Source organism: Muntiacus reevesi, chromosome 15 (assembly GCF_963930625.1).
Source record: "Muntiacus reevesi chromosome 15, mMunRee1.1, whole genome shotgun sequence".
NCBI lineage: Eukaryota > Metazoa > Chordata > Mammalia > Artiodactyla > Cervidae > Muntiacus > Muntiacus reevesi.
Window position 1 is genome coordinate 21,292,593 of NC_089263.1, and position 24,768 is coordinate 21,317,360.

General features: G+C 38.8%; 1 protein-coding gene across 4 annotated transcripts in view; it reads right to left on the minus strand.

Annotated features, from left to right (window-relative positions):
* Positions 1–24,768, minus strand: part of CPEB1 (cytoplasmic polyadenylation element binding protein 1) — a 108,720-nt gene that overhangs the window by 64,655 nt on the left and 19,297 nt on the right. For all 4 annotated transcript variants that reach the window (XM_065906113.1, XM_065906114.1, XM_065906112.1 and 1 more), the window contains exon 2: positions 13,873–14,047. In XM_065906113.1, coding sequence (XP_065762185.1) covers positions 13,873–14,047 — 175 coding nt within the window. The remainder of the gene's footprint in view (positions 1–13,872; positions 14,048–24,768) is intronic.

Below are 24,768 nucleotides of genomic sequence, written 5' to 3' on the forward strand. Positions count from 1 at the left end.
GCAAATACTACAATCTGTGCTCTGATCACTGACTGTTCCTTCTGATCACAAAGGTCCAGATGCAGGAAGGCAGCCATTCTTGCACCTTGCTGTTGCACTATCCAATTGCTGCAAGACCCACCGCCTCCAGCGGAAGATTAAATGGGTTGGTGCCATTCCCCCAACCTTGCCTACCACTTTCATTCTTTATTTTTCACTTTTTCTCATGGGAGCCAGATATTAAAGACTAGGGCATTCTAAAACAACTGCATGTATGGGGAAAATTAGAATGTGGCTGCATGTGCCCAGGGAAAGGCTCAATAAATACCTGAGAAGACACCTCAGGCTGATCCTTGACAGAAGCAGGCTACAATCATCAAAACAAAGCAAAACCATAAAAAAGAGCAAACTATGGGGAAGCAGGAGAATTAATTTTCCAGACTTATCATATTATTAGATTCAAACATACAGCATCCAATGAAAAAAATCACAAGGCATACAAAGAAATAGGACAGTATGGCCCATTCAAAGGAAAAAAAAAAAATCAGTAAAACTGTCCCTGAAAAAGACCTAATGGCAAATATGCCAAAGAACTTAAACAATGATCTTGAAATACTCAAAGAACTAAAGGAGAATGTAGAGAAAATCAAGAAAACAATGTGTGAAATGAACAATGGAAATGTCAATAGAGAGAGAAAACCTAGAATTTCCTGGCAGTCTGGTGGTTAGGACACTGAACTCTCATTGCCAAGGGCCCAAGTTCAATCCCTGGTTAGAGAACTCAGATCCCACAAGTTGCACAGCATGGACAAAGAAAGAGAGAGAGAGAGAGAGAGAGAGAGAGAAAGAAAGCCTACAAAAAAAAGAAAGAAAGAAATTCTGCAACTGAAAAATGCACTAACTGAAACGAAAATTTCCCTAGATAGTTTCAACAGCACATTTGACCAAGCTGAAGAATCAGTGAACCTACACATAGCACAATGAAAACTGTCAAGACTTAAGAACAGAAAGAAAAAAGATTTAAGGGATTTCCCTCACGGTCCAGTGATTAAGAATTTACCTTGCAATGCAAGGGCATGTGTTCTATTCCTGGTCTGGGAACTAAGATCCTACGTGCTGCAACTAAGCCCATGCACTCTGGAGCCTGTGCTCTGCAATGGAAGAAGCCACTGCAATGAGAAGCCCACGTACCACAACTAGAGAGTAGCCTCGACTCGCCACAACTAGAGAAAGCCCGTGCACCACAACGAAGGCCCACCACAGCCAAAAAGTAAATAAATGTTTTTTAAAAAAGATTTAAGGTAAGTAAACAGAACACCAGGGACATGTGGGACACCATCAAGTAGACTAACAAATTCATCCTGAGAAGCCCAGGAGAAGGAGGGGGTGTAGGGATGGAGGCAGAGAGAATTATCTGAAGAGATAATCGTTGGGAACTTCTGAAATTTGATTAAAATGAATATAAACAATGAAAATAGAAAAACTCCAAGTGAGGTAAACTCTAAGAGACTCACACCAAGCCACATTATAATCAAATTTTTAAGAGACAAAGACACAGAGGACCTTAAAAGGAGCAGAGAGAAGCAAATCATCACATACAAGGATCCTCAATAAGATTATCAACAGATTTCTTATCAGAAGCCATTGAGGCCAGAAAACTGAGGGCTGAGAGTCAAACTGTTAAAAGAAAAAGAATTCTCAACTGAGAATCCTGTACCCAGCAAAACTGTCCTTCAAAAGTGAGGGAGAAATCAAGATATGTCCAGATAAACAAAAGCTGAGGGAACTTGTGAACAACCTGCCCTGTAAGAAATGCTCAAAACAGCCCAGCAAGGGGAAATGAAAGGACACTGGACAGTAAACCTGAAACCACAAGAAGGAAAAAAGATCTCAATACAGGGAAATATATAGGCAATTACAAAAGTAAGCATGACTGTTAACGGTTGGTAGCTGTACCCTTTCTCTACATGATTTAAGTTAGTTAGTTAAGTTGCTCAGTCAAGTCCGACTCTTTGCGACCCAGTAGACTATAGCCCACCAGGCTCCTCCGTCCATGGGATTCTCCATGCAAGAATACTGGAATGGATTGCCATTTCCTTCTCCAGGGGATCTTCCCAACCCAGGGATCAAACCCAGGGCTCCCACATTGCAGGCAGACACTTTAACCTCTGAGCCACCAGGGAAGCCCTACATTTAAGGGAAAAAAAAAACAATGTATAAGCTAATATTACTGTAACTTTTGTTTATAACTCTCAATCTTATTGTCTACATAATTTAGGGGACTAACACATCTGCAAGAATTTTCAGTTTATCTTTTGAGGTATACACTAATATAAAGACATGATTTTATGACATCAAAAACAGAAAGGGGTGGTGACAGAGCTGCAAAAGAGCAGAAGTTTTTCTATGTTATTGAAGTTAAGCTGCTGTAAACTCAAATTATAGTCTTATAACTTTGACATTAAATGTAATCCCCGTGGCAGCCACAAAAATAGCTACAGAATTTACACACCAAAAAATTAAGAAGGAATTTAAACATGTCACTACAAAAACATCAACTAAACACAGAGGATAAGAATGCAGGAAATGAGAGACAAAAGGCTATAAGGCATATAGGAAAAATGGCAAAAGTCAGTCTTCTCCTTTGTTGTTGTTTTCCAGACACTCAGTCATGTCCGACACTTTGTGACCCCATGGACTGTAGCATGCCAGGCTTCCCCATCCTTCACCATCTCCCAGAGCTTGTTCAAACTCGTATCCATTGAGTCGGTGATGCCATCTAACCATATTGTCCTCTGATGTCCCCTTCTCCTCCTGCCTTCAATCTTTCCCAGCATCAGGGTCTTCTCTAATAGAATCAGATCTTCACATCAGGTGGCCAAAATACTGGAGCTTCACCTTTACCATCAGTCCTTCCAGTGAATATTCAGGGTTGATTTCCTTTAGAATTGTCTGGTTTGATCTCCTTGTAGACCAAGCGACTCTCTTGAGTCTTCTCCAACACCACAGTTCAAAAGCATCAATCTTTTGGCACTCAGCCTTCTTTATGGTCCAACTCTCACATCCACACATGATTACTGGAAAAACTATAGCTTTGACTCTGTGGACCTGTGTTGGCAAATTAACATCTCTCCTTTTTTATATGCTAAGTTGGTCACAGCTTTTCATCCAAGGAGCAAGCATCTTTTAATTTAAAGGCTGCAGTCACCATCTGCATTGATTTTGGAGCCCAAGAAAATTAAGTCCGTCACCATTTCCACTGTTTCCCCATCTATTTGCCATGAAGTGATGGGACTGGATGCCATGAACTCGTTTTCTGAATGTTGAGTTTTAAGCCAGCTTTTTCACTCTCCTCTGTCACTTTCACGAGGAGGCTCTTTAGTTCTTCCTCACTTTCTGTGATAAGGGTGGCAGAGATGCAGATGTGCATCTCTGAGGTTACTGATATTTCTCCCCCTGATCCTGATTTCACCTTGTGCTTCATCCAGCCCGGTATTTTGCATGATGTACTTTGCATATAAGTTAAATAAGTAGGGTGACAATATACAGCCTTGACGTACTCTTTTCCCTACTTGAAACCAGTCCATTGTTCCAGGTCTGGCTCTAATTGCTGCTTCTTGACCTGCGTGCAGGATTTGCAGGAGGCAGGTAAGGTGATCTGGTATTCTCATCTCTTTAAGAATTTTTCACAGTTTGTTGTGATCCACACAATCAAAGGCTATAACATGGTCAATGAAGCATATGTTTTTCTGGAATTCTCTTGCTTACTCTATGATCCAATGGATGTTGGCAATTTGATCTCAGTCTTCTCTTTATCAGCAATTAAATGATGTAAATGAATTAAACTCTCCAATCAAAAAACAGAGATATGCAGAATGGATAAAAACAGTTGATCCCATCGGTCTCACCTACAAGAGCCTCACTTGAGATCCAAAGACAGAAACAGAAGGAAAGTGAAAGAACATAAAAAGATATTACATATGAACAGTCATCAGAAGAGAGCAGGGGTGGCCACACTAATGGCAGACAAAACAGACTAAGTTAAGAAAAAGTTAATACAGATAAGACAAGACTTTATATGTTAATAAAGCCTTCAATATAACTACACAATATATAATTATTATCAAAATACATGAAGCAAAACCTAAGAACTAAAGGAAGAGAAATAATTCTACAATAACAGAGACTTAAATATCCCACTCAGAATACTGAATAAATAACAGAAGATATTTAAATAAGGAAGTACAGCAGCTGAACAACAAAATTAACCAATTAGATTTAACAGACATATATGGAACATTCACTGTGTGTCTGAGTTCAGTCATGTCAGACTCTGCAACCCCATGGACTGTAGCCCGCCAGGCTTCTCTTGTCCATGGAAATTTTCAGGGAAGAATACTGGAATGGGTTGCCATTTTCCTCATCCAGGGGATCTTCACCACCCAGGAATCAAAACTACTCATCTTGTGTCTCCTGCACTGGCAGATAGATTCTTCACCACTAGTGCCACCTGGAAAGCTTATGGAACACTCTACCCAACCACAAATACATGTTACCAAGTGCCTATGGGACATTTTCCATACTTGGGGCAACAAATAAAGTCTCCATAGATTTTTAAAGATATCATACAAAGTATCTTCTCTGACAACAACAGGATGGAGATAGAAATCAGTAACAAAACTGAAACTGAAAAATTCACAAAACTGTGAAAACTGAGTAACACTTTTAAACAATCAAGGGATCGAAGAGAAATGAGAAACATTCAGGGACAAATGAGAACAAAAACACAACATACAAAGACTAAAGGGCCACAGCAAAAGCAGTGCAATGAAGGAAATCTGTATCTAGAAAAGATGACATTAAAAAACAAGAAAGATCTCAAAGCAACACCCTAACTACAACTAAGACCTAATGCAGTCAAATAAGTAAATAAATGTTATTAAAATTCCTGAACAAACCCTCTTTTTTAACAGAATAGGAACAGAATGAAATTACCTTAACATAATAAACACCAAATATGTAAAACCCACAGAAAACATCATATTCAATGGTGAAAGATTGAACAGTTTTTCTCTTAAGATCAGGGACAAGACAAAGATGTCTGCTTTCACCACTTTTATTCAACATATTACTGGAAGTTTCAGTCAGAGCAATTAATTAAACAAGAAACATACAAAGCATCCAAGTTGGAAAGGAAAAAGTAAAATTATCTGTTTGAGGAGAATACACTCTTATATGCAGGAAATCCTAGTCTCCACAGAAAATGCTGTTAGAGCTAATAAATGAATTCAGCAAAGCCAGCAGATACCAAGCCAACACACCAAAATCAGCTGCATTCATATACACAATGAACAATTTGAAAAGGAAATTACAAAAACAATTCCATTTATAACAACATCAAAAAGAATAAAATACTTAGGAAGTAACAAAGAAGGTAAAAGACTTGTAAATGAAAACTACAAAACACTGCTGAAAAAAAATTAAAGATAACATAAATAAATGTAAACACATCCCACATTCATGAATTGGAAGACTTCATATTATTAAAATGTTAATGCTATTCAAAATGATTCAATGAAATCCCTATTTAAACCCCAATAATTTTTCGTAAAACAGAAAAACCCGTCCTAAAATTCATATTGAATCTCAAGTAACCTGAATAGTCAAAACAATTTTGACAAAGATCAACAAAACAGGACTCAACATTTCCTGATTTTAAAACTTACTACAAAGATATGGTAACCAAAACGGTGCAGTATTAGCATAAAGACAGACATACAGACTGAAGAGAAGGTCTGGAAATAAACCCTTGCAGACATGGTCAAATGACTTTTAACAAGAATGCCAAGACTACTGAATAGGGGAAAGAACAGCCTTCGATAAATGGTGCTTGGAGAACTGGACATCCACTTGCAGGAGAATGAAGTTGGACTCTCACCCAATGCCACTTTACTCAAAGTGGATCAACAAACAAAATATAAAACCCAAAACAATGAAACTTAGTAGAAAACATAGGACAAAATTTTCACAACACTGGGTCTGGCAATGATTTCTTGAATATGACTTCATAGGCACAAGTAACAAAAGAAAATAGACAAATGAGATTTCATGAAAATGTAAAAACTTTGTACATCAAAACACACTATTCTACAGAGTAAAAAGTCAACCTACAGAATGGGAGAAAATATTTGCAAATCAACATCCAATAGGGAATTAACATCCAGAATACAGAGAGATACTCCTAAAACTCAATGAGAAACCAAACCACTCTATTTAAAAGTGGGAAAAGGCATGAACAGATACTTCTACAAAGAAGATACAGAAATGACTGATAAGCACATGAAAATATGCTAAACATCACTAATCACAAGAGAATGCAAACCAAAATGACTATGAGATACCACCTTACACCCATTAGGATGGCTACTATCAGAAAAAAAAGAAGAGAAAAGTGTTAGTGAGGGTATGGAGAAATTGGAACCCTTAGGCTACTAGGAGATGATGACAAACAGTGCAGCCCCTGTGGAAAATAGTATGGCAATTAAAAAAACAAATTACTGTGTGACCCAGCAATTACACCTCTTGGTATATACCCCAAAAGAGTTGAAAGCAAGATCCCAAAGAAATACTTGTACACCTATGTCCATTCACAGCAGCATTACTCACAATAGGTAAAATGTGCAAGCAACCCTAGTACCCATCTGATGGACGAATGGATACGCAAAATGTGATGCGTGTGTACAACAGAGCATACTATTCAGCCTGAAAAAGGAAGAAATCTACTATATGCTACAACATGGATAGACCTTGAGGACATTATCCTAACTGAAATAAGCAAGTCACAAAAAAGACAAACATGTGTATGATTCCACATATTTGAGGTTGGTCAAAACCATAAAGACAAAGTATAATGGTGGCTGCCAACAACTAGTGGAAGGAAGCATGGGGAACTACTGCTCAATAGGTACAGAGTTTCAGTTTTACAAGATGAAGGGTTAGGCCGATAAATGGTGGTGACTTTTGCACAACTATGTGAATGTATCTAGTATCACTGATCTGGTACACACAAAAATACTTTAGATGGTAAATTTTATTTTTGCCACAATAAACAAAATCCTAGATGTTATCAACATTGAATGTGCGAACAGAATTTAAAGTAAAAAATTTTTTCTTTTGGCTACGCTGCACAGCATGTGGGATCTTAGTTCTCTGACCAGTGATTAAATCTGCACCCCCTGCAGTGGGAGTGGAGAGTCTTAACCACTGGACCACCAGGGAAGGCTCAGAAGTTCACCGTTTAAAAAGACATGACCCAGGTAAGTTTGGGGGAGAACAGATTTAAGTGTATGTATGGCTGAGTCCCTCTGCTGCCCACCTGAAATTATCACAGCATTGTTAATAAGCTATGTGTGTCCATATTAAGTCACTTCAGTTGTGTCTGACTCTGTGTGACCCTATGGATTGTAGCCTGCCAGGCTCCTCTGCTCATGGGATTCTCCAGGCAAGAATACTGGAGAGGGTTGCCATGGTCTCCTCCAGGCGATCTTCCCAACCCAGAGAGCGAACCCTGTCTTCTGCACTGACAGGTGGGTTCTTTTACAAAATAAAAAGTTTAATTAAAAAAAAAATACATCAACACAGCAATGCTCTCATGACTGCATGCTATATATACACACACCATCATAATCATATACTACCAGCATTTAGTAAGTGCAGTTACAGGCATTATTCTAGGTATTCAATACATGTATCTTATTCAAGCATCACAAAAATCCTATAAATGTGTACTATTACTACTCCTGTGTAATGAAAACTTAACCTTTAAGGTTAGAGCAAGTCAGTAGCACCGCCAGGATTTGTTCTCAAGGAACATGCATAAAGAATCTGCACTTTACTTTGTTGTAGGTTTATTATGAGATGGGCAAACTGAATATGTTTTTCTTCAAAACTATAACCTCCCCACTTAGAGAATATACATGTTTATATTTATAACACCACATAGTGGGTCAGTAACAATCTGCAACAGCCAAGAAAGATCCTGCTCCATCTGATAGAGCCAGACAGACAACAGAATATGTGAGAAGCTTTTCAGAGATGAAAACCAAGTCACTCTTAAATAAGGGTAGGATTTTTAAAGGTAGAGAACATTCAATTAAGGACCAGAACAGCATTCCTGCCATGATTTCATCTAAGTCAGCAATTTTAATTATACAACATATAGAAACACACCAGACAATATAAAGGAAAAGAACTCTGGGGCATAGTTCTGGAGACCTTTTTGGGTTGATACCACAGCATATATGCTACATGTATTCTTTTAACTACACAAAGTATTTTTTAATATAAACAAAAACTTTTGCATCTCCACATAGTCATGGATTCAGCTTGTGAAGTGTCATGTCATTCCACCCCATGACTATGTGGAAATTCAAATGTCCAAGAGGAACCAAGTATCACGAAAGACAAAGATAGAGCACTTTACAACCAAGTATCAAAATCAACTAGAAAGCTATTGTCTCTAAGACACGAGGACAGATAAACAATGGAAGAGAAAAGTCTCCAGAAACAGATGTGCACATGTAATACAGATGCTTGACTTACGAGAAAGGTGACAGGAGTACAGTGAAAAGAAATTTTTTTTCCCAACGTGGTGCTGGGTCAACTGGCTATCTATGCAGAACAAAATGAACCTTGACCTTCCACCCTACATTGTGTACAATATGAAATCTAAGACAGGTTGCAAATGTTAAGACTGAAAGGTAAAACAGTAAGTTTTTTTAAATGAAATGCAGAATATCTTCATGACTTTGGAATAGGAAAACACTTCTCAAACAGGACACAACAAAGTGTTAGCCATAACTGAAAGTTGATAAACTGCACTCCATAAAATTTAAATTATGTTACTAAAAAATACCAATTAAGAGTATAAAGACAAGTCACAGGTTTGGAGAAAAGATTTTTTATTATATATTTCAGACAAAGAACTCATAGTGTAGAATATATAAAGGAGCATACAAAAAATAGCTATAGCTAAACAGGAAAAAGGCAGGTAATTCTAAAGAAATATTAGAGTATAAGACTTGAAGAGGCACTTAAGGAAAGAGGATATGTGAAGGTCAACAAACATTATAAAGAGATGCTCAAGTTCATAAGTCATCAGGGAAACGAAACTTAAAACCACAAGAGAGATGCCACTACATACTCACCAAAACAGTCAAAGGGAAAAAAAAAAATACCAAATCTTGGTGAGGATGTGGAACTAACCCAAACCATCTGACAGTCTGAGTGTCACAACTGTAAAGTGGTGCAACTGCTGTGATCAACTGGCATGCACTAATGCTGAAATCACAGACACTCTACCAGCCAACGCTCTCCCAGGATACACCCAATAGAAATTCACCAAAACACATGTTCAGAGTAGCACTACTCAGAATAGCCCTAAATGTCTATTAACAGTAGAATAAGCTGGAATATATTCACACAACAGATTACTGTACAGCAATGGGAACAAATGATCCACAGCCACTGGCTGTGACACGGGTGAATCTCACAGCTGAAGAGCACGCATTTATAGTTCTATGTATGTAAGTTTAGAAACAGGCAGGACATACGCATTTAAAAGCACAGTGGTTTACCCTTCACTAGTTAAGAGACTGTAGAGCTGCCGGGGGCTTCTGGTCTACCATCTCTACATACAAGTGGATATACAAGACTTGTTCAGTGCGTGAAAACTCACTAAATTCACATATTTATCCTAATAAAAGTATCATACTTTTAGGTATATATCATACATACTTTTTTGTATATAGTGTTATACTCAGACTGAAAGTTAAAAATTTAACTGTTAAAGCCATATATTAAAGGTTTCAGAAAAAAAATTATTTTATGGGAAGTAAGACTTCCCAAGAGTAATTTCAGCCGTCTCCTGTTAGCTGGGACTGAATGTATTAAAATTTATTTCAGAACAGCTTTTCAGATAATTTAGTGATGATACTCACAGAATAAAAAAGGAAACCATCTCAGCCAGAAATTCAATATATCCGGCTATAATTATACACTTCTTTGGCCTTAAACTGAAAGTTGGCAGCTCATCTAGATCTGCATTGCTGGTTACCTGCCTGTGCTCAGCTGGAGACAGTGTGAGCTCTTCACTTATGATGTGTACTTTTCTGAATATGTATTACAATAAAAAATATTAATCAGCGTTTCAGTCCCACACCTTACTTGCTGTGAACTACTTTAACTTATGTATCCCTCTTCTGAGCTTCCAACTATTTTAACTAGTCCCTGAGAGGTCTCATCTCAGTGAGCTAACATGAAACTTTTCCCTCCAGACACTGCCTCAGGCCCATCCCATAGTTAAGAAGTCTCTTAATGTCATCTTAACAATTTTCACACTTGACAGACACTTAACAATAACTCAGTTCATTTATGTTTCAATCACATATCCATTTAGGCCCATTTCCTTCCCTCCTCAGAATTTTAAAGGACTAGGTGGGGAGTGGGGAAGGGCCCCTGAGGAGGCAGGCACGCTCTGTGAGGAGCTGCCTGGATGAGGGGTCCAGCTCTGACCTAACCTCCCAGCCCCACCCCACCCCCGCCCACAACAACCAGGGTCTTGGCACAATACCAGCCAGAGAACTCCAGCCTCCCTTAACGTCTCCTGAACCAGGGGAAGTCACTGTTTCCCTGTGCCTCAACTGGGGGGCATTCAGACAGCTCCAGCCTCCTCCCACCCTCCCTGCCCCACATCATCTTCTCAAGTTCTCTCTCACCTCTCCTCAGTCAAGAACAGACAAGTCTGCTGCCTTACAAGGGGTTCAACAACCTTGTGTTCCTTCTTAGAAGCAATTTCCATCTACACAAATGCTCCTCTCTGGAGACACTCCCCTCACGTGGCTTGACAGCGGGAGCAGTGCCCGCCTTGCTGTGCTCCACCAAGAGCGGGGAAAGTCACCCTGCATGCTGCCCGCCCCAAGCAGTCTTCCTAGACAGCCCAGGGAAAGGTTGAGGTGAGGTCTGTGGCCTCTTTGGAAGCCCTCAGTGAGGTATCTGGCTCCCACTCTTGGGGACTGTCACTGTACCACAGGTCATCTAACACATCTTTCACCTCAGCTTTGGACCCCAGTGTCAATCCTGAATCAACAACAAACCTACTCAATATCCAATTACACTGAAGTAACTTTCTTCTTCAAGGCTTATTTCAAATGCTGCTTCATCCAGACAGTGTTTCTTTACTCCCTAACCAACAGTCTCTCCCTCCTTGGACCTTGTTCACAGCACTTTTCCAATAACACCTTATCAACTGACTTGCAAAGTTCTGATATGACTCTCACTGCATACTATATGCAATGAAATTCAGTCACAGCTAACACAAGCCTTCTAAGTGATAAACCAAACATTTGCTCAAATGAAAAAAACAAATAGCATATAACTATTGCAAAGTTAAGTGTACCTATATGAAGAAAGTTGCACAATTAAATGTACCTATGCAAAATCCAAATATCAATGCTGAAACCCTGTGCCAAGATATACTCTTTTTTTTAACAAGTTGTTCTATTATAAAACATGTTTGTTACAGAAGAATCAGTGGGGAAAAGCACACAGAAAAAAAAATTGCCTGTTACACCTTCACTGTTACATTTACGTCTTGTCATTCCAGTCTTTATATGCATATATACATCCCTGAGACCACACTGTTTTGTACTTTGCTTTTTCACTTCAGGTACTGTGACTATCAACATTATTAAGTAGTCTACTACAAACGTATTAATAACTGCAGGACATTCCACTGTATGGCTACTTTACCTCTTGTTGTCACCAGATTGCCCCTAGTTGTAACATGGTTATAACCAATCTTGTTCTTGGGTTTCCATAATGCTGATTATCTACTTAGGTAACAAGATTACTTCTGACCAGAAGCTACAAATTCAGGTTAAAGTGCTTCATGGAAAATACACATCCAGGTTTACTTGTGCATTAACCACAAGGTGGGTTTTTCTCTGCCGCGAAAGCCTGGGAATGCTGCTCTCTGCTCCAGGCCAGCAGCCCTGCCTTACCTCTCAAGATCCAGAGCCCACACTCCGAACCAGTATCTGAGGCAGGGACAACGACAGAGCTGACCACACAGCAGGGGCTAGGTACGTGCAAAGGGCACAGAGCACCAGCTACCTTGACCAGAACCTCTCCTACAATTCCAGGAGGTCCCTTCAAGCGGCAGCACTCCGTCCTTACTGAGCATCCCCACCAGCCCCCACCAAGGGGAGCCCTGTGAGACATCTGGGGTAGGCACCATCCTGTCCTACAGCTAGAAAAAACTATCTACTTTGTCTCACTGCCCAAGGTCAACCTTACAACCCAGGTTTCCCCTATTCTTCCAGGTACTCTTCCCATTGCACTTCTTGAACCTATGCCCTGAAAAGGCCCCCCCCCATGGAGCTCAAGAAGTCTACACCTTATAGTTTGGCCAGTCAGTGACCAGAGCCTGGGTCTTACCACTGAGGCCACTGGGTGCCCTGGCCAACTGTGAACATGCACACCTCAAAGCTCCTGTTTCCCTGACCAGGAGTCCTTCCCTTACTCAGGTCGACAACCTAGCATTAGCTGAAAAGCGCTCTGATATAAACCATAAATGTTCTAGCATGTCTGAAGCAATCCAGTGAGATTTAAGTCACTGTTGACTGTCATTCTTAATGGAATATAACTCATGCAACTTTCTCAAAGAGAAAAACACACACATAGAACCAGGTAGGTTCTCTGAATCTTTCACTTGACATAAGCTTAAGAATAAGACTTAGCTCATGGCTTACTCCAATTAACAGGAAATATTATACATATACTTTTTTGGAAGTCGGAAGAGACAATACCCACCTGTATCCCTCAGTTCCCATTTTCTTCTCTCACTTTTCTCCCAGCACAATTTAATAAATAAATTTCTATGGGGCCATCTCCTTCCTAACAAATTTCCCCCTTAAACACTTACTTTAGGTTCACATGCTTCTGCATTTTTGTGGGAATTATTTTCAAGGCAAAGTTAAAGATAAATCAATTGAGTTTACAACTAGATAAACAGCAATTACCAGTCCTTGTTCTGAAAATCCCTGTTTTACCAAATATTTTCAAGGTCCATTTAAAAAATTTAAAACATGTTTGCTTTCATCTAAAATAAGTCAAAGGAGAGTCCAACAACATTCCTATAATATGTTGCAACTCCCACAAAAAGATTATGAAACACTGTTGGGACATCCAAACCTCCTTAAGAACTGTCTTCAGGAGACACTGCCCTCTCCCTCCACTGTTCCGTGGAACACCCTAAATATCAGGAAAACCAAATGCTTGGTGACTTGCACGCTTTTTAAAAGCAATTAAAATACCCAAGAACTGCACCATCCAGTACAGTAGCCACTAGTCACATGTGACTACTGAGCCCTTGAAATGTAGCTAATTCAAACTGAGCTATACTATAAATGTAAAATATACATTGAATTTTGAAGTCATAACACTTAACAAAAGAATCTCTCATTAACAGCTTTTATACGGATTATACATTGATACACTATTTGACTATGCTGGGTTACATCAACTATTAATCACTTTTCAAAATGTTTCCAATGTAGCTATAAGATAATCTACCGTAACATGTAACTCATAATTGTATATATAAAAAGTCTTGTCACCTCTGACCTACTTTTTTTCATATAATTGTTGTGTGAAAGTATTTTAATCAAAGGATATCTTCACCCCACTGGCGTCCCAATCCACAAGGCAAACAAACTACGAAAGGTGTGAAGTGCCACCTGAGATTCAAGGTCACTCCCAGACTTCACAAGGAAGCGGCCTAGAAACAGCAACGCGTGCATGTCTAGCACATCCAAGTTTTCAAATCTAAGTCACCTGGCAAATGATCATGAATTCCTCGATTTACGGGTGTAGTGCAGACTCTACTGAAATCCAGAGAATTATCCAATATGGCATTTATCCTTCGAAAGATATTGGCATTTCTACACGTGGAGAGTGCAGGTGCTTCCTGGTTGTCCCAGCAATCTTTTATCCTTCCCGCTTCTTCTTCCTAGACATAGAAAAAAGGTGTTTAGGTTTTCTATTCTCCCTGTTGATAAAGACTTCACACCTCCTTTCCTCTAGCCCAATACAAGTTAGATAAAGTAACAAAGACTTGAATTTCTTGCCTGTATACTAACATACTTAACTCTCAGCAAGGCACCCTGAGAGAACAGTAAGAGGAAAAAACACTGACATGTAAGCTATAAGAACCTTCTAACATAATGGGACTTGTATAGAAGTAGAAGGGCAGCAACATGAGCTTTAAGAACCAGACACACCTGGTTCAAATTCTGAGTTTACCTTTACAGACTATGTGGCAATAAAAGAATGAAGTACTGATACATACAATATGGGTAAACCTCAAAAACATGAGGTTAAAGAAGCCAGTCACACAAGACCACATACTATATGAGCCCAATTATATGAATGTACACAATAGGTAATCTAAAGCAGATTAACTGCCTTCAAGTGGGAAGGTGAGGAGGTGGTTAGCCAGTTGTGTCTCAAGGGTACAAGGTTTCTTTTTTCAAATGACAAAAATATTCTAAAATTAGATCATCGTGAGGGTTGCAAAATTCCATAAATATACTAAAGATCAATGAATTGTACTTTGAAAAGTGAAACTTACAATTATGTAAATTATATATTAATACAATTGTTTCAAAAGTTTGATTCTGCCATTTATTGGCAGTTACTAATCTCTGTGCTACAGTCCCCAATTGTAAAGTGGGGAGAGTACCTGCCAACCTTTTGATGGGATGTATACAGTACTCAGCATGGTGCTGGCATATGGTAGCTACTATTTTTACATTTTAAGAAATACCTACACGAAAAGACTTGGGCAGGATCAAAGTGGTACAAAAACCACCCAAAGGGTTGTTTAAATAACTGATACAATCTATGTGGTCATTAAAAGTGCCCACAACCCATGTAAGACATCACTGAATGAAAAACGGACTCACAGGTACATAAAAGTGAACTGAACCCCCACACAAGTGATTTTTGGGTGTTCTCTATCTCAGTCAATAAGACCACCATCCTCCAGGTGCCTGAGACAGAATTCTAGGTACCATTCTTCTCTATTCAATCTCCCTCACTAACCACATTCAATATGTAAGCAAAGAAATACTGGCTGACAGACTGAATATTCTAAAGGGAGTCAGACTCATCGCTTCTATCAATCCCAATTAACTTGGGGAATATACAAAAACAAACAACAAAAAAGTCCAAGTAATGAAACTAGTAGGGCTTCCCTGGTGGCTCAGTGATAAAGAATCTGCCTGCAATACAGAAGATGCAGGTTCTATTCTGGGTCAGGAAGATCTTCTGGAGTAGGAAATGGCAACTCACTACAGTATTCTTGCCTGGACAGAGGAGTCTGGCAGGCTATCGTCCACGGGGTCGCAAGGTATTGGACACTACTTAGTGACTAACAAACAACAAAAAAAGAAACTAGAACCTAAGACCCTGTAGCTGAACACGTCAAAACAAAATTTTTAAAGCCTGGTGTTATTCCGTGTAACTTATTAAAATCCAGGTGTAAGCATGAGAATGACCAGAGATATTTAAGACTATAAACTCTGCAGCATGGCCTTAAGGGAACAAATCTGAATTTCACATCATTTTCAAGCTCTTGAAAGACTGGTTGGTATTCTTCGCAAACTGTGAAGATAACCAGAACACAGTTCTGTTTCCCAAGCGCTCCAGGGAGGTGCCATTGAGAATAGTTAAATCCACTGACACAGGCCATTTTCACAACTGCAGGTTTCTAACGTTAATATTCAGCTTCACTAATGCAACTTTACAAAGGCTAAAATACAAGGATTTATAACCCATCTGCATACCTTAAGGCTACATGCTTCACTCATTCACTGTCTAACATACATTAACCAACTGCCTGCTGTCCACAGTAGCATTCTAAGGATAGGCAGATTAGACGGAGGAAAAAAAAAAGATCAAATCCAGGAACATCCACTGGAGAACAGACGTATCACTCTCCCCACGTGTACAATAGGGATAAAAGTAACAATATTATCTCAGAGGGCTTTTTGTGAATTAATACACAAAGTGATTCACACAGTACCTGGCACATAACTATGTGCCGAACAAATAAATGCTGGCTCTCAGTAGTGTTTTTATTGGGGTTAGAAGCCACCACAAGGATCCTTGAAGAAAAGAATGTACCTGCTCATTAAAAGGAGAAAAATGAACTAAAAATCTATGTCAACTATTCCTTTGAAGACCCCAAGCCCTTCCATGCCTAATTTCTGTAATCATTTGATTTCAAAAGCTTAATTAGGAATCTCTTTGGTGGCCCAGTGATTAAGAATTTGCACTTTCACTGCAGGCAATAAGGGTTTGATCTCTGGTAAGGGAACTGAGATCCTGCATGCCACCCGCATGGTGTAAATAAAAACTAAAAAACTTAATTAAAAAAGACTAAAGACATGATTAAAAAAAAAAAAAGATCAAACTGCCCAAAAGCTAGACCTACCACAGAATACAGTGATCCTTTTAAAATTCTTCAGTTACATAATTCTTAGTTTCTCATTTTTTAAACAGAAACCTTTTATCCATCCCTACCCTTAACAGGCCCATTACTCTGCATATTCTGATCAATAACTCTGATCAATTTATAGGTCTGAGTTCATATCCATGTTTTACCATAACCAAAAATGTACATTTTTCCTTGACTTTCTAGTACTGCCTGATAAGATTTCACTGCTATCTGTGGCATTTTTGCCATGAAGTGAGATCACCTGCAGCTTTTTTTGAACTTTATCTTTCACTATAGTCAGGAAAGCAAGCTTTAAAGACACATTACAGACTCAAAGGAGAACACAAACATTAATACTACTGAGAACCATGGATCAATAGGAAGGATTACTTGGCAGGGCTAGGGAAAAAAAAAAAACAACAACAGTAATTCTCTATCTTCATACCTAAAGTAACCAGAGAAAGGAAAATAAAACCCAAAGTCAGTATAAGTAAAGAAAACATTTAAGATCAGAGTAGAAATAAATGAAATAGAGACAAAGAAAATAAATAGCAAGTGTCAATGAAACTAAAAGCTAGTTCTTTGAGAAGAGAAACATTGATAAACCTTTAGCCAGACTTGTCAAAAAAAAAAAAAAAAAAGGAGGATTCAAATCAGTAAAATTAGAAATGAAAAAGGGGAAGTTACAGCTAACACCGCAGATATACAAGGAATCATAATAGACTACTACAAGCAACTATATACCAATAAAATTGACAACCTGGAAGAACTGGACAAATTCTTAGAAAGGTATAACCTCCCAAGGCTGAACCAGGAAAAAACAAAATATGAACAGATCAATCACAAGTACTGAAATTGAAACAATTATTAAAAATCTTTCAACAAACAAAAGTTGAGGACCAAATGGCTTCACAGGCAAATTCTATCAAACATTTAGAGAAAAACTAACACCTGCCTTTCTGAAACTCTTCCAAAAAACTGCAGAGGAAGGAACACTCCCAAGCTCATCCACTATCACCCTAATACCAAAACAGACAAAGATATCACAAAAAAGAAAAATTACAAACCAGTATCATTGATGAACACAGGTGCAAAAAGCCTTTACAAAATACTAGCAAAATGAATTTAACAACACATTAAAAGGATCATACAGCATGATCAAGTGGAATTTATTATCCCTGAGATACAAAGATTTTTCAATATCTGAAAATCACTGTGAAATATATCAACAAATTAAAGAATAAAAAACATGTGATCATTTCAACAGATGTAGAAAAAGCTATTGACAAAATTCAACATGCACTTATGATAAAAACTTTCCAGAAAGTGGGCTTAGAGGGAACCTACCTCAATTTAATAAAGGTCATATATGACCAACTCACAGCAAACATCATTCTCAATGGTGAAAAACTGAAAGCATTTCCTCTAAGATCAGAAACAAGACAAAGATGTCCACTCTTGCCACTATTATTCAACAAAGTTTTATAAGTCCTAGTCATGGCAGTCACAGAAGGAAAAGAAATACAATCCAAACTGGAAAAGAAGTGAAACTGTCCCTGTTTGCAGATGGTATGATACTATACATAGAAAATCCTAGAGATGATGCCAGAACACTACTAGAGCTCATCAATAAATCTGGTAAAGTTGCAGGATACACAGTTAATGCACAGAACTCTACTGCATTCCCATACACTAACAGAAGATAAGACATCAAGGAAACAACCCTATTTACCACTGCATCAAAAAGAATAAAATACCAAAGAACAGACCTGCCTAAGGAGACAAAAGATCTGTACTCTGAAAACGATAACATATGGATGGAAGAAATCAAAGATGACACAAACAGATGGGGAGATACACCACATTCTTGGAATGGAAGAATATTGTCAAAATAACTATACTACCCAAAGCAATCTATAGACTCAAGGCAAACTCCCTAACTACCAATGGCATTTTTCACAGAATGAGAACAAAAAATTTTTAAATATGTATGGACACACAAAAGATCCCAAAGGGAAAAAAAAAAAGATCCCAAAGAGCCAAAGCAATCTTAAGAAAAATGGAGCTGCAAGAATTAGGTTCCCTGACTACAAAGCTACAGTAATCAAGACAGTATGATATTGGCACAAGAACAGAAATATAGTTAAATGGAGCAGAATATAGACAAAAGCCCAGAGATAAACCCACACACCTATGGTCACCTAATCTGTGACAAAGGAGGCAAGAACATACAATGGAGAAGAGACAGTCACTTCAATAATAAGTGGTGCTGGGAAAACTGGACAGCCACACGTAAAAGAATGAAATTAAAACACTTAACACCGTACACAAAGATAAACTCAAAATGGATTAAAGACCTAATATAAGGCCAGAAATCATAAAACTCTTAGAGGAAAACACAGGCAGAACACTGACATAAATTGCAGCAAGATTCTCTTTGACCCATCTCCTAGAGAAATGGAAATAAAAACAAAAATAAACAAATGGGATCAACTTAAAAGCTTTTGCAGAGCAAAGGAAACTATAAACAAGATGAAAAAACAACCCTAAGAATGGGAGAAAATATTTGCAAACAAAGAAAAAGCATTAATTTCCAAAATAAACAAACAGCTCATGCAGCTCAATATCAAAACAACCCATTCAAAAAGTGGGGGAAGTATCTAAATAGACATTTCTTCAAGGAGACATACAGATGGTAAAAAAGCACATGAAAAGATGCTCAGCATCAATAATTATTAGAGAAACACAAATCAAAACAATATACAATGAGGTATCACCCCACACGAGTCAGGATGGCCATCAATCAAAAGATCTACAAATAATAAATGCTAGAGAGTGAATGTGTGGAGAAAAGACAACCCTTCTACACTGTTGGAGGGAATGTAAACTGCTACAACCACTATGAAGAACAGTATGGAGATTCCCAAAAAAACTAAAAATAGAGCTACAATATGATTCAGCAATCCCTCTCTAGACATATATCCAGAGACAATCTTAATTCAAAAAGACACATGCACCCCAATGTTCACTGCAGCACTATTCACAATAGCCAGGATATGGAAGCAACCTAAATGTCCATCAACAGAAGAATGGATAAAGAAGATATGGTACATATAGACAATGGAGTATTAACCCAGCCATAAAAAGAATGAAATACTGCCATTTGCAGCAACATGGATGGACCCAGAGATTGTCACCCTGAGACAAGTTAGAGGAAGACATATATCATATGATATTGCTTATATGTGAAATGCTCAAAAAAAGGGGGGGTTACAAATGTTGGTAAACAGAGACTGAGTTACAAATGTAGGAAATAAACTTATGGTTACCAGGAAGTGATTGTTGAAGGGATAAACTGGGAGACTGGGATTGTCATACCAGTTCAGTTCAGTCGCTCAGTCGTGTCCGATTCTATGTGACCCCATGAATAGCAGCACGCCAGGCCCCACTGTCCATCACATTTACTCAAACTCACGCCCATCGAGTCGGTGATGCCATCCAGCCATCTCATCCTCTGTCAGCCCCTTCTCCTCCTGCCCTCAATCCCTCCCAGCATCAGGGTCTTTTCCAATGAGTCAACTCTTCGCATGAGGTGGCCAAAGTTTTAGCTTCAGCATCAGTCCATCCAATGAACACCCAGGACTGATCTCCTTTAGGATGGACTGATTGGATCTCCTTGCAGTCCAAGGGACTCTCAAGAGTCTTCTCCAACACCACAGCTCAAAAGCATCAATTCTCCGGCACTCAGTTTTCTTCACAGTCCAACTCTCACATCCATACATGACCACTGGAAAAACCATAGCCTTGACCAGATGGACCTTTGCTGGCAAAGTAATGTCTCTGCTTTTTAATATGCTATCTAGGTTGGTCATAACTTTCCTTCCAAGGAGTAAGTGTCTTTTAACTTCATGGCTGCAGTCACCATCCGCAGTGATTTTGGAGCCCCAAAAAATAAAGTCTGACACTTTCCAATGTCTCCCCATCTATTGCCCATGAGGCGATGGGACCAGATGTCTGATCTTAGTTTTCTGAATGTTAAGCTTTAAACCAACTTTTTCACTCTCCTCTTTCACTTTCATCAAGAGGCTTCTCAGTTCCTCTTCACTCTCTGCCATAAGGGTGGTGTCATCTGCATATCTGAGGTTACTGATATTTCTCCCAGCAATCTGGATTCCAGCTTGTGCTTCTTCCAGCCCAGCGTTTCTCATGATGTACTCCGCATATAAGTTAAATAAGCAGGGTGACAATATACAGCCTTGACGTACTCCTTTTACTATATGGAACCAGTCTGTTGTTCCATGTCCAGTTCTAACTGTTGCTTCCTGACCTACATACAAGGTTTCTCAAGAGGCAGGTCAGGTGGTCTGGTACTCCCATCTCTTTCAGAATTTTCCACAGTTTCTTGTGATCCACACAGTCGAAGGCTTTGGTGTAGTCAATAAAGCAGAAATAGATGTTTTTCTGGAACTCTCTTGCTTTTTCAATGATCCATTGGATATTGGCAATTTGATCTCTGGTCACAAGCCAGATAATCACAATGGTGTGATCACTCACCTAGAGCCAGACATCCTGGAATGTGAAGTCAAGTGGGCCTTAGAAAGCATCATTACAAACAAAGCTAGTGGAGGTGATGGATTGTCATATACATACTACTATATATAAATAGACAACTAATAAGGGCTTATTGTATGGCACAGGAACTCAATACTCTGTAAAGACCAATATGGGAAAAGAATCTTAAAAACATACAACACTGCAAATCAACTACACTCCAAGAAAAATTTTTTAAAAACAGTAATTCTTACTGTTACTAGCTAAAAATGGTCTCAAGATAAAACTACTGATAGCTATATTTACTTCTATCGGGGGAAAAATGGTTCACTAGGAATTTCTACTAATAGAAGCTATTTTACGGCAGGTCACAGTTTTTGCCTCTTCAACAGAAAAGGGCTGACATCCCCATCATGAAACAGTGGCTTTCTTTCTCAATAATCCTTAACTGGAAGGGGGGATGGCAAACAGCCTACAATCTGAAAAGAGCATTTCCCTTTTCCACAAAGGAAGAATCCTCCCTCAGAACTGTGAATCACTGTTTTGAAAAGCAGAAAGAAAGCCCCTGGAACACAAACACTAAGTTTACCGCTTCAGTATCTTCTCTAGCTTCTATTGGCTCAGGTACAAAAGTGGAGTGCTACCTATTTGCAGATTTTGTGATAATGAGAAATATATAAAGTACCTGAAAACACTCAATTACTTATTAAGGACAAATGTACCCCAACTCCATCACTGTTATTCAGAAGTATTCTTTCAATTTATCCTAGTCAAGTTCACCAAGAAGCCTGCAGCACACAATTGAAGGTTTTTTGCCTTTGTGGCTTGAAACTACTCATAATACTTCAAAATCTGAACCCTCACCAGGCAGCTATGTCTATTCAAGAATAAAATCACAAAATGTTATACCTATTTGTATGCTCTTACAAATCTAGACTTGCCTTATTCGGAAATCCCCAGCCTTGCTTTCACATACCATACAACCTACAATCAACATGGTGATGAAATGGCCATTATTTTAGGTCAGAATCCTGGTTTGGTAATTGTCATAAATGAATGCCAACTTTACTATCCCTGGTTTATTTTTATTGTCTTTAATCAACAACAAAAAAATATCTACACTGCAGACCACCTCAAGACTATTACTATTAATCATCTGTTATGGAGTCTTCAAAAGCCAGGTGAAAGATTTACAGAAGACTGACTGAATGGCACGTGGTTTATCTCCTGATGGGAGTTTTAGCATGGGCTTCCATGGACAGGAATCCACGAAGGCCCCTGGCAAAACTGTTCATCCTAAAAATTTTGCTGAGAATAAAATTTTCTAATTAATCACTTATTTTTTAGTTAAAAGCCCTGGTCCTTAAGTCTCTTTAACAAATGGGGTTGAGAAAACTGGACAGCCTCATGTAAAAAAATTAAACTAGATCTCATCCTTTAACACAATACACAACAATAAGTTCAAAATGGATTAAAGGCCTAAATGTTAGACCTGACACTATAGAACTTCTACTAGAGGAAAACATAGGCAGAACACTCTGACATAAATCAAAACAGCACCTTTTTTTATTGTCTCCCAGAATAATGGAAACAAAAGTAAGCAAATGGGACCTACTAAAATCTTTTGCACAGCAAAGGAAACAATAAGCAAAACAAAAAACAACTCACGGATTGGGAGAAAATATTTGCAAATGATGTGACTGACAAGAGATTAGTCTCCAAAATTTACAAACAGCTCAAGATGCTTAACATCATCAAAGCAAACAACCCAATCAAAAAATGGGCAGAAGACCTAAACAGACATTTCTCCAAAGACGACATACAGATAGCCAAGAGGCACATGAAAAGATGTTCAACATCATTCATTATTAGAGAAACGCAGATCAAAACTACAATGAGATAGCAGCTCACACCAGTCAGAATGGCTGTCATAAAAAAATCCATAAACAATAAATGCTGGAGAGGGTGTGAAGAGAAGGGAACCTGCCTACACAGCTGGTGAAGTGTAAACTGATAGTCACTATGGAACAGTATAGATTTTTTTCCCCCAAATGTTAACTTGCATTTTTAACTTTGTTTTTTTTGGGGTTTTTTTTTCCATTTATTTTTATTAGCTGGAGGCTAATTACTTTACAGTATTGTAGTGGTTTTTGCCATACATTGACATGAATCAGCCATGGATTTACATGTGTTCCCCATCTCGATCCCCTCTCCCTATGGAACAGTATAGATTTTTAAGGTTTCTAAAGGTTCCTTAAAAAGTTAAAAGTAGAGCTACCACATGACCCTGTAATCCCACTCTTGTGCATATATCCGGAGAAAAACATGATCCAAAAGGACACATGCTCCCAATGTTCACTGCAGCACCGTTTACAACAGCCAAGATATGGAAGCAACCTAAATGTCCATTAACAGAGGAATGGCTAAAGATGATGCGGTACAGGACGTCCCTAGTGGTCCAGTGGTTAAGAATCTGCCTTGCAGTGAAGGGGACACCAGTTCAATCCCTGGTCCAGGAAGATTCCACATGCCGCAGAGCAACTAGGCCTGTGCTCCACCACTGCTGAGCCTGAGTGCCTAGAGCCTATGCTCTGTAACGAGAGAAGCCACCACACTGAGAAGCCCATGCCCTGAAACAAAGAGTAGCCCCATGTGCCACAACCAGAGAAAGCCACCATGCAGCACTGAAGACCCATCACAGCCAAAAAGTAAAAGGATTTAAGATGTGGTACATATATACAATGAAACATTACTCAACCACTAAAAAGAATGAAATAATGCCATTTGCAGTAACATGGATGGATACAGAGATTGTCATACTGAGTGAAGCACCTGAGAGGGAGAAATATCATGTGACATCCCTTGTGTGTGGGATCCAAAGAGAAATGATACAAATGAACTTACAAAACAGGAAGATACTCAAGACTCAGAAAATGAACTTGTATGGTTGTTAAGTGTTTGGGAGTGACATATACACACTGCTATATTTAAAATGGATACCCATATGACCCAGCAATACCACTTCTGGGCATACACACTGAGGAAACCAGATCTGAAAGAGACACATGCACCCCAATGTTCTTCGCAGCACTGTTTATAATAGCCAGGACATGGAAGCAGCCTAGATGCCCATCAGCAGATGAATGGATAAGGAAGCTGTGGTACATATACACCATGGAATATTACTCAGCCGTTAAAAAGAATTCATTTGAATCAGTTCTAAGGAGATGGATGAAACTGGAGGCCATTATACAGAGTGAAGTAAGCCAGAAAGATAAAGAACATTACAGCATACTAACACATATATATGGAATTTAGAAAAAGAGACAGAGATGTACAGAACAGACTTTTTGACTCTGTGGGAGAAGGCGAGGGTGGGATGTTTCGAGAGAACAGCATGTATATTATCTATAGTGAAACAGATCACCAGCCCAGGTGGGATGCATGAGACAAGTGCTCGGGCCTGGTGCACTGGGAGGACCCAGAGGAATCGGGTGGAGAGGGAGGTGGGAGGGGGATTGGGATGGGGAATACATGTAACTCCATGGCTGATTCATGTCAATGTATGACAAAACCCAAAAAATAAATTAAAAAATAAATAAATAAATAAATAAAATGGATACCCAACAAGGACCTACTGTATAGCACAGGGAACTCTGTTCAATGTTATGTCACAGCCT